Source organism: Asparagus officinalis, chromosome 7 (genome assembly GCF_001876935.1).
Source record: "Asparagus officinalis chromosome 7, Aspof.V1, whole genome shotgun sequence".
NCBI lineage: Eukaryota > Viridiplantae > Streptophyta > Magnoliopsida > Asparagales > Asparagaceae > Asparagus > Asparagus officinalis.
In genome coordinates this window covers 5,353,142-5,365,426 of record NC_033800.1, presented here as the reverse complement: position 1 = coordinate 5,365,426, position 12,285 = coordinate 5,353,142, and the positions used below count along the sequence as shown (strand labels likewise).

General features: G+C 42.7%; 1 protein-coding gene across 1 annotated transcript in view; it reads left to right on the top strand.

The window, feature by feature from the left end:
* Positions 11,567-12,285, top strand: part of LOC109849615 — a 1,082-nt gene continuing 363 nt past the window's right edge. The window contains 2 exon segments of the mRNA XM_020419473.1: positions 11,567-11,691; positions 12,172-12,285. Of these exon segments, the coding sequence (XP_020275062.1) occupies positions 11,567-11,691; positions 12,172-12,285 (239 nt within the window).

The window sequence follows — 12,285 nt, the reverse complement described above, 5'->3', positions numbered from 1 at the left end:
TCAATTTCGAGTTTGAAGAAGAAGGAAGACGAAAGGATTGAAGAGGAGCAATAGTGGTTTTGAGATGCGAGGGAATGGTTTTTAGATGAGATTTAGTCTAATATTGGGCAAATTGAAGAAACTAATTATTTAATACGCGTCGATTAGTACTAACTACGGATGGAGGAATTAAAAACGAAGAGAGGAAAAATTCGTGAAGAAGGGAGAATTGAATATGATAAACATAAAATACCTATTTTACCCTTTTAATTAAAAAATAAATAAAAACCCATTTTCGGCGCATGGAAGCAAAGCTCTCTATTTTATTCTCTTGTGCGGAGGTAAGCTCACCAGTGTAAGCATATTCACCGTTTATTCTTTTTTAAATTGAAACAGATAATAAATTACAAATTCTAAAATTTGTCATCCTATAATTTTGGATTTGAACCAAACAAGAGATTACAAATTTTAGAATTTGCTTTCCTATAATAGCGTTGAATCAAACTAAATATTAAAAATCCCAAAACATGTATAAAAACACTATAATTTTGAAATTCTCATGAAATTATAAATCCTAAAATTCTAGGATTTGAACCAAATAGCCCCCTGGCCTACTATTTGTTAATCTTAAAGCTAAAACACATCACTTACATTGAGATTACTATCGACAATCCGAAACCGGCAGAAGGTCTTGTTGACTTTTATGCTCTTGTTTATGCTTGGGGGTTTGACAACTTAATCATAGATTTTGCTTAAAAAGCTGAATCATGTTGGATTAGGTAGCCGACAAACAAAAGGAGATTTAATTCTCCGTGGTTCCTTGTGCCGCGCTGATCACATTTGGTCCCATTATCTTGTTTAACTTCATAATATATCTTATTTTTAAGACTTCGGCCATCACGAGCCCAGGTGTGTACTTCTAAAATAAAAAAGTAGGTATAATGTACAGCTATTTTTAAAAAAGCTCTATTATTGTAGTACATATTCTTAGAAATCATGCAATTGAAATCCTAGAGTTTAAGCGGTCCTCGAGTTCACGCACACATCCGTAGCCTAAATGGTCAAATTAGTATATTTTGTAGACACTTGATGACAGAATGATATATTTATATTTTTTGATTTTTAACAAATTAGTATATTATATAGACTCCGGCACCATATACCCCTTAAGTTTGGCCGGATCCATTTTTCCTGCCAGTTTTCTCACGTGACAGACTCATGTGATGTCCAGCTAGCGGAATTTATTGCACAAAACCCCCTCATCAAACCATCCTCCTAACCCCCTGTAGGCTGTCTAAAAATCACAATAGATAGCTGATCCCCATCAAACACCGATGATGGAAGTTACAATCTGACGACTTCCAGAATGTTACAATTTGAAGACTTTCACATAGATCGCTAAAGGTTACAATCTGACGACCTTCACGACAAGAGAGCTAAAGCAAAGATTACAAAATGACGATCTTTGCAACGTTTCGACAGAAAGAGACTACAAATCGACGGTCTCTTCAAATCAAGCTGCGGAAGTCCTCCCCGCACACCAGCATCAAGATGCGCCGCGTTCATAGCCACGAACGCAGCTTAAATGCAGCTCCAAAAGTTGCAAACGCAGCTCCAAAAGTTGCAAACGCAGCTCATGTTCGGCCGCAAACGCAGCTCCAAAAGCTGCAAACGCAGCTCAAATTCGGCCGCCAACGCAGCTTCCAAATCGCTGTAAACGCAGCCTTCAAACGCTGTAAACGCAGGTCACATCCAGCTCCAAACGCAGCTCAGATCCGCTGCCAAACGCAGCTCTTAAATCGTACAAACGCAGCTTCCAAATTGCTGTAAACGCAGCTCAGATCCGCTGCCAAACGCAGCTCTTAAATCGCTGCAAATGAGCTTCCAAACGCTGCGTCCGAGCTTCCAGATGCTGCGTTCAAGCTTTTAGGCATTGCGTTTGGACACAGAATTCATGCCAGAACGCGGGCCTGCATTTGACTCGTTCAAACACGAGCTGAACGGTTCCAAAACCGTTTCCCACGATCTGAGGGGATCACAACTCCACTCAGGAGTGATTTAAGGGGCGGTTACATCCTATTAGCCCCACTTAGGAGCGAATTAAGGAGGTGGTTACACCCCTTAATCCCCTATAAATAACTGAAAATCAATTCAGTTCAGGGGTTCGGTCTGTTGGAACTTCTTGGCTCGTCAACAGGATCCTTAGAGCATTTCTGGAGCTTTGGAGATCGGCAACAAGATCTTCTTTATCCTTGGCTTATAACCGACTTTCGGTTAAATTAACTCTTTCATAGAGTTTCAAACTCGTTCAGAGTTATCCACAACGTCAAATCGTGAGGAGAAGACCACGTTCTAGTGAAACAAGACATCAGATCGTCAACGAGAAGCAAACTCGACGCGAGCATTCGAGGGAGGCATCTCATCGCTACCGTGAAGAACCCAGATTTAAACAAAGGGGAGAATCCAGATCATTCTCCTCTCTTTTGTAATCAGGAAATCCAATTGTAACTGAGATTAAAGGAATACAAATCAATTTTCCTTCCCACAAACAAAAGATGGCGACTCTGCTGGGGATAAGCTTCTCTGACGAAGAAGTGGTGGCGTAATCCGATGTTCATCTCACTGGAACAACCGTCGAAACTCTTATTGTTGAGTTTGATCAAGCCAAGTTTGAGGAGGCTCTCTCATCCGGATCCCTTAGCCCCAAGGCTATGCGCAAGATCCACACAGTCTCCAAGGAGACTAAAGCTCCAATTGTTGCTCCTATGCCGAAGGAAGCCTTCTCCTTCAACCAAGAATGCTCGAACAGCCCCTCCTCCGAAGAAGTGGGCTCAGCTTCGGCCAAACTCGTCCACCGAGTTGAATGCTCTGCGTTCGTGCCAAAGCAACGTTTCTCGGGTCACGAAAGGCCCATAACAGCGACCAACTCTGTCGACGACATCGCTGCAAAGGCCTTAAAACAGGCCATCAAGAAATCCGCTCGACGAAGAAGAAGATCTCGACGACGAGCACAACTTTGAGAAAATCGATCCTCCAACCAACGCGAGCTTCGCGTTCGTGAGCCTAAACGCAACCATGTGCTCTGCGTTTCTGCTTCAGAACGCAAGCCTCGCGTCCATGAGCCCAAACATAGGCTCTGTGTGAATAAGACTGAACGCAGCCCTCAGAACTGCGTTTCACCAGCAACACCTGGAGCTCAGGCATGCGTTCGGGTGACAAAACCCAATATAGAACCTGGTGTATACTCTGCGTAGAGCGACTAGATTGAGGGGTGGATGTCAAAAGTCTATGGATTCAAGGCATCTCAACCAGATCCATGTTCACCAAGAGCCAGTCTTGTCCAATCATGGACTGGGGGTTCCAATTCAAACCTCACGATTAGTGAGTAGTTCTCCTCGAATCTTCACAACAGATTTGAGAAAGTTCATATCGAGAGAAAGGCCGATGCAACAAGTCATTCGTTCATTCCAATGTGAACGACTGATTCCTACGGTCCTCTCGGGATATCAACACCAAGAGCCAGTCCTGTCCAATCATGGACTGGGGGTTCCAATTCAAACCTCACAATCAGTGAGTAATTCTCTTCGAATCTTTACAACAGATTTGAGAGAGTTCATATCGAGAGAAAGACCGATGCAACAAGTCATTCCTATGGTCCTCTCGGGATATCAATGCTGCTCATATGTGGCCAAACTATTGGTGTTCGACCAATTTACGAATGTTGCTTTGCCCAACCAACAACGATGTTCTCACAGGAAGAAGTCTCCAGAGACCGAATATCCTGAGGTCACTATCAATGTGATCGTCAGAGGGAAAGCCTTAGGTCCTAGTTCCGATGACTCTGAGACAAGTCGTTCGCCGATCGTCAGAGAAATCGCTAACGAGTTTGAAGGAGTTTACCGACACACTCGGACGCGAACATGAGCCATTCTCCCTGTCAACTATCGGAGGTTAGCCAGAGGAACCAATTCCGATGATGAACACTCAGCCATTGTAGAGTCCCAATCATCAAGCTCTTTTGTTGAACATGAGAGCTCCGCCTATATGACAGAAAGCCATGAAGATCTCGCGAAGAGATTTGATGAGCAGGAGGCCATGCTCAAATCTCAGCAAGAGGTCATCAATGAACTCATGGCCCTGTTGACTCAAACTGTCACAGACAAGGCCAAATCTCAGAAGACAGATTCGCCACCTAGGCAAGAACTCTCCCGGAGAGGAAAGACTTCTTCGTCTCGACCTCACACAGGCAAAGGGAAGGAAAAAATGGTTGATGACACGGCTTCTGACCAAGAAGCCCACAACCTAGAATCTTCCTCTGATGAAGGAAGAGAGATGGAGAACGAACAGAATCTCTAGTCTGTCAAAATGGAAGAATTGGAAGCCCGCCTTAATGCTATTTCTAATAGAAGCGAGCTCCAAGAAGAGGGAGTTGTCAGACCCTATCCTGTCGAATGGGATGCAGCCCCTTATCCTCTAAAATTCGAGGTCCCGACGCTACAAACATTTGACGGCACGGGATCACCGAACCAACATATCTATCATTTCAAGTCACAGACTGGGAATGTGATATCAAATGACGCCATACTAGCTCGATTATTCATTGGCACCCTCAAGGGAGTTGCCTTTGGATGGTTCAGAAAACTGCCTACGGGATGTATCCAAAAGTGGGCAGATCTAAAGAGACTCTTCCTGTCAAGATTCTTTGAAGAGAATACATAAGTCTCCATCCATACCCTTCTTGCCACTAAGCAGAAGAAGAGGGAGTCCGTCAAAGCCTTCGTCAAGAGGTTCTGAACCATGGCTCTCCGGTGTTCGTCAGGTATGACACAGTCTACCCTAGTGGAGACCTGTCGGCACAATTTGCAAACCGACCTCCTAGCCCGAATCGGAGTTGCAGAATGTCATTCTTGGAGACAACTAATCTCGCAAGGCGAACATGCTCAAAAGATTATTGCCAGAATCAAAGCTGAAGAACAAAGTAGGCAGGATCCACCTGAGCAATCGGACGAAGCCCAATCTTCTCCTGATCAATCGGACCAAGCCCAATCTTCTCAGTCAAAAGGGGAAGATACTACAACCACTGAAGTCAATCCTCTTCAGTAAGCTGGCAGATCTAACAATTATCAAGTTAACAAGATACCTCTGATAGTCCTTTTCCCCCAAATTTCCCCACCAATCCTCTTCAGTAGGATGGTGGGTCCACCAAAACTATCACGTTAACCGTTACCTCTGATAGTTCATTTTCTCCAAATTTCCCTACCAATCCTCTTCAAGTAGGATGGTGGGTCCACCAAAACTATCACGTTAACCGTCACATCTGATAGTCCTTTTCCTCCAAATTCTCCCACCAATCCTCTTTAAGTAGGATGGTAGGTCCAACAACTATCACGTTAATGATCACCTCTGATAGTCCATTTTCTCCAAATTCTCCCACCAATCCTCCTCAATAGGATGGCGGGTCCACCAAAACTATCACGTTAATAGTTACCTCTGATAGTCTATTTTCTCTAAATTCCCCCACCAATCCTCTTCAAGTAGGATGGTGGGTCCACCAAAACTATCACGTTAACCGTCATCTCTGATAGTCATTTTCCTTCAAATTCCCCCACCAATCCTCTTCAAGTAGGATGGCGGGTCCATCAAAACTATCACGTTAACCGTCATCTCTGATAGTCATTTTCCTTCAAATTCCCCCACCAATCCTCTTCAAGTAGGATGGCGGGTCCATCAAAACTATCACGTTAACCGTAACCTCTGATAGTCATTTTCCTTCAAATTCCCCCACCAATCCTCTTCAAGAAGGATGGTGGATCCACCAAAACTATCACGTTAACTGTCACCTCTGATAGTCATTTTCCTCCATATTCCTCCACCAATCCTCTTCAAGTAGGATGGCGGGTCCACAAAACTATCACGTTAACAGTTACCTCTGATAGTCAAACTCATCAGATAATGGCCTACCAGGTGATGTGCCTCTATTCCGACTTCATGGATAGTGCCTCACTAGGTGATGTGCCTTGTCTACCTCTTTTTATTCCCCTGCTAAGTCTTAATCAAGACTGGGGGTTGGTTACTTGGAATCCATTGGATTAAGAGTAATAAATCTTTCACATCGTCAAGTTAACATTACACTTCTGACGATCATCACCCCCACAGAGTATGAATGCAGGTTGCATCACTCTCAATTTGTCACGTTAACAATACACCTCTGACAATCAACTTATCAATCCTCTTCAATAGGATGATAGGTCCTCAAAATTGCTCAAATCGCAATCTTCCCTAGCGAGACGCTAGTCCCCAAAATCTTGTTCAAATCACAAGTACACAAATCCTGTCACGTTAATATCACACCGCTGACAACCAATCCACTTATCTACTCTCTCCAATAGAGCGATAGGTCCTCAAAGTTGCCCTGATCGCAACATCTTTCTGTCACGTTAATATCACACATCTGACAAAATTCACTTATCAATCCTCGTCAATAGGATGATAAGTCCTCAAAGTTGCTCCGATCGCAACAAATTCTTGTCACGTTAATATCACACCTCTGACAACCAATCCACTTATCAATCCTCTTCAATGGGATGATAAGTCCACAAAGTTGCTCCGATCGCAACATTTTCTTGTCACGTTAATCCTACACCTCTGACAAAATCAACTTATCAATCCTCTTCAATAGGATGATAAGTCCTCAAAGTTGCTCCAATCGCGACACAAATCCTGTCACGTTAATACTAAACCTCTGACAAAACCCACTTATCAATCTTCTTCAATAGGATGATAAGTCCATAAAGTTGCTCCGATCGCAACAAATTCCCGTCATGTTAACACCAAACCTCTGACAATTAACTTATCGACTCTCCCCAATAGAGCGATAAGTCCTCAAAGTTGCTCCGATCGCAACACAATCTTGTCACGTTAATATCAAACACCTCTGACAAAATCAACTTATCGACTCTCGTCAATAGAGCGATAGGCCCTCAAAGTTGCTCCGATCGCAACACTTTTCACTTATCGACTCTCATCAACGGAGCGATAGGTCCATAAAAATACTGTTAGGTTAACATCACACCACTAACAGTCAAACCCCCCCAATGAACTTATTAATTCTTTTTCAACAAGAATAACAAGTTGTCATTATAAAATCCCCAGCGGATTAAATATTTTCTGGAATTATCCTAGTGATAATAAAGAAAATTTCTGAGTTTCACTCTAAGTGAAAATTCATGCTAAGTTAATATTACACCTCTGGCGCTTCCAACTTTCTTTCAGTGTTTCAAGTAACACAGGAAGAAATAGTGACAAAGTCTACGTATTCAATATCGTAGCACCAAAAATCCATGCCTTACACGCATGAGAGACTTTATCTCGATCCCTAATTAGAGATAAGCCTACGCCTAACACGCGTTGCCGGTTAGTCGTTTCCCGTGAAAATGACAAAGTCTATGTATTCAAAATCATAGCATCAAGTCTAAGAGGGTTCATTCTCTTAGCACAACGTTACATGTGGAACGGACTTAGACAATCCACATGCTAGCCCGACTCAAACGGTAGTCGGTAAAGGCTTATCAAATCCGTTGATGGCTGAGGGTTTACCAAAAATCCTATGCACGTTTACAGGTCCATCAACTTAATGGATGTGAGCCGAGACTTAAAACAGATGAGCCAAAGATAAGTCTCAAAGACTTAGTCAAAAATGCACGGAAGCCACTTCCATGTCTTAAGTCAAAACGTTGAGGTCAGACCCGCGATGCAAAAACCGAACGCCGAGGTCACACCCGTGTTCCAAATTCAACATGCAAGGATGAGACCCGCATCTCAAATTCAAAATGTAGGGTCCACCCCCACATTCCAGAAGCAGGATTATGGCGCATACCTTCACACAGGTCCTACGTGCAAATCCCTTCAACCAAGATGCCTTCGAAGCAAGTGCAGAGAACAAATCCTTTACCACAAGGAATCAACAGCTCCAAGATCAGAGTTGAGATCCAAAGTATTCCGAAAATTCGTCCCAGTCAACCGCGAACTTTCGAAAACTTTGGAGGGGGTTCTGTAGGCTGTCTAAAAATCACAATAGATAGCTGATCCCCATCAAAACACCGATGATGGAAGTTACACTCTGACGACTTCCAGAAGGTTACAATTTGAAGACTTTCACGTAGATCGCTAAAGGTTACAATCTGACGACCTTCACGACAACTGATGGAAGCTCTAATCAAACAGCCTTCATAATCAACATCGGGAGTTACAATCTGACGACTCTCATATATCAGAGAGCTAAAGCAAAGATTACAAAATGACGATCTTTGCAACGCTTCGACAGAAAGAGACTACAAATCGACGGTCTCTTCAAATCAAACTGTGGAAGTCCTCCCCGCACACCAGCATCAAGACGCATCGCGTTCATAGCCACGAACGCAGCTCAAACGCAGCTCCAATCGCTGCCAAACGCAACTCCGAACGCAACTCAAATCAGCTCTGAACGCAACTCAAATCAGCTTCTGGACGCAGCTCAAATCAGCCTCTGAACGCGGCTCAGATCAGCAGCTGAACGCAGCTCAGATCAGCAGCTGAACGCAGCTTCAACCGCTGCCAGACGCAGCTCCAGCTGACTTCGAACGCAGTTCTATACTGCTGCCAAACGCACCTTCAAACAGAGAAGAACGCAGCTCAATATCGCTGCAGAACGCACCTCCAGATGCTGCGTTCAAACATAGAATCTATGCCAGAACGCATGTCAAAGTTCTGACCTGTTCAAACGCGATCCAGGCAGTTTAAAAAACCGCTCATCACCCACGATCTGGGGAGTGGTTTTAATGGGTTGTTACAACCGATTAATGAGGCAACTAAACCCTCATTTTAGGAGCGGATTATGGGGGCAGTTACACCCCGAATCTCCCTATAAATGGATAGGCAACAAGATCTTCTTCATCCTTTGCTTATAACCGACTTTCGGTTAAATCAACTCTTTCATAGAGTTTCAAACTCGTTCAGAGTTCTCCACAACGTTAAATCGTGAGGAGAAGACCACGTTCCAGTGAAACAAGACATCAGATCGTCAACGAGAAGCAAACTCGACGCGAGCATTCGAGGGAGGCATCTCATCGCTACCGTGAAGAACCCAGATTTAAACAAAGGGGAGAATCCAGATCATTCTCCTCTCTTTTGTAATCAGGAAATCCAATTGTAACTGAGATTAAAGGAATACAAATCAATTTTCCTTCGTTTCTTTTACTGCAAAAAGTGCGACCTGAACCATCTCCTCTGCAGCATTCACCGTCTCCCCCGTCAACCCCTTCACCAGATCCACCACCCCTTCCTCCGCCGCCTCAGCCGCCGTGATGTTTATGCCCCCAAGTTCACTAAATGTGTCCACATACTTCTCTTTGTTTCTGATAAGAAAGTTTTCATCCTCTTTCATTTTCTGGTGTAGTACAAGGAGTTCAATGTTTACGATTCCTCCTATCCATTAGAAGATAATTGTTTGCTATGCTTCCTGTTTAACATCCATGATTAACAGGACCAATGCCATCCAGAATTTCATCCTTTACAATCCAGAATTTCATCCTTTACAATCCTTTCTAGGACATCTTCATTCTCGTTAACAACACAATTATCCTCATGGTCTATAGCCCCTGCCACTGATGACAATACCTCATTTCACATTAACAATGTCATTATCACCCTCACCATCACCAGCAACACTATTGTCATCCTTGTTCCAAAGTGCAATTGTATTTGTAGCATGTGATTATTGTTTTCACTATAATTATTGTTTGTTTTGTCATCATCATTGTTGCTGCCACCATTACCTTGTTGCTGCTACCAACACTGCACTTACCTCGTTCTCTTCCTCCTCTTAGCTCACAAAAGATGCATTAACAAGAAACACAAATCAAATCAATGATTCATTAAAATGTTATCTTCAAAAAACATGATATGAATCCTGAGCATCCTTCGAACTGAAACACTGGGCTGGACACCTTCTATTCAGCTGTTAATTATTCAAGAAGAAGCCATGAAGAGAAACAAGATGATATGTAATTAACTAACTAACTAACAATAGTGATGGAAACCCATATAAGCATTTCATCAAACACCTTCTATACAATCATTTTTCACAAACTTAATAGTGATACTGGGACTTTAATTCTTGAACTCGGGTCTCCAGCTCATCAATCCTCTCTTTCCAATCATGGGTCTCACATTGTCATACTCAAATTCTTCATCTTCACTTTCACCTCCCTCTTTCCCCCTCGTAGTCTTTTGCTTCCTCTGCTGCTGTTTCTTCTTCTCCTTTTTGAGAGTAGCTGCTCTCTGGAGGGCGATGAGGACGTCGGAGCCTCTGAGGGATGATGGGCCTCCGACTTTGGCGGACATTTGTTGATGAAGGTTGGATTTGAGAGGAGACTGCTGTTGATGATGATCATGATGACGACGATTTGTTGAAGAGGATGAGGAGGAGGAGGGAGAAGGTGAGGTTGAAGAGGAGGAGGAGGAGGAGGTGGTTTTAGGAGCAGGTTTTTTTTGATGAGGGGGTTTTGTGTAGTAAATCCTGCCAGCTGGGCATCCCCTGAGCCTATAACCGTGTGACGTGAGAAAACTAATCCGAAAAATGAATCCGGCCAAACTTAAGGGATATACGACGCCGGAGTCTATATAATATACCAATTTGTCCAAAGTCAAAAAAAAAAAATCATTTTGTCACTAAGTGTCTACAAACCAATTTGGCCATTTTTCGCCTTTTTACTCTTTTCAAGCTCTGTGCAGTCGTCCATTTTTGGCAAGATATTGAAGGTAAATTAATTTTGGCGGAGGATTTGTGGGCTGCTCGGGTGATGGTTTCCTTTGAATACAGTTCAGATGAAAGTGGCCTAAAATTAGTATTGATAAGAAATGGGCCAACAACCCAATAGAGAGACCGAGCTGTAGGAGACTTCGAGATCAAGCGAGGTTAAGGCCCATATTCTGATCGTATGAAAACAGATTCGGATCTTCTTCATCTATTGTGGTAATTGATAATCTCAATTCTTATTATTATTTTAATTTCAAAAGTAAGATGAAGCCCCATAAGGTTTATATTGCTATCTTAAAAAGCACTATTACTTATGATAAAGCCACTATTTTGAAAAATCACTATTGTACAGTACAGTGGGAAATTCTATAAAACTCAGGCTTTAGTGTTGAAATTGATTGAATAGAGAAAGAGGGTTAGCATAAAAATTCTATCAGAACATGCTAATGAAAAAAGTGATCCATATCATTCACAGTTGATTAAGAGTTAGTCTGAGAATTACACATCCTTTGTTTATGGTATAGATCACCCCGCTTCCCCGTTGTTATAGAGTATTCTGATAGAATTCTTACTCGTTCTAATAGGATCCGTATTGAGATGATAAGAAGATTCTCTCCGGTTAGTTACCAGAATTAAGATACCTATTCAAAGTAATTTTCCAGAAACGACGGAGCAAATCCACCTTTGTAGCAAACGTGGAAGCTTATCTAGATTTCTACACCTGCATGCATGCCACTTATACGTATATACGTACTCCTTGCTCTTCTCCATTGTTGAACTGATCCAAATCATATGGCTGCCAAATTATCCCCATCCTTCGCCTACACCGTCGTCTACGTCAAGGACGTTGCCAAATCCGTAGCCTTCTACGCTTCAGCCTTCGGCTACAACGTCCGGCGACTCGATGAATCCCACAGGTTTTATTTCTAAATCCCCTCCCTATGACTTCCTTAATATAGAGAGCGGGGGATTGGTTCTCGATCGTTTTATTTTGCTAAATGAGCTATTAAGAAACAAAACTAGAATTCTTCAAATTTTAAAAAATTTCAATTTCTGTTTAGTTTAACGAAATTTTGGACGAAAAACTTTATGTGAGGTTCACTTGATCTCTTTGTAATGTAGAAATCAGCACCCCTACAACCAACCATACAACCAACCATATATATATAGACCATATATATATAGAGATAAGCTTATGTCAACCTAAGTGGATAGGAGGCATTGTCCACCAAACATTTTATCCACTCATCTTGTCTTTAGATTTGTGTCGTCAAGAGATAGCACAATTCTTAAAAGACTCTTCGTATCTTTCACGGATCCCAAGACAACGTCAATGGATAAAAAAAATTGATGGAGAGAGAGAGATAACTTTTCTAAAGCTGAATTTGATATGCTAGATGGGGTGAACTGGAGAGCGGGCAGACAACAATAGCCTTCACACCACTCCACCAGAAGGAGACCGACGTCCGGACCGGGCACGTGCACGCTCCGGAGTCGAAGGACGACAGGGC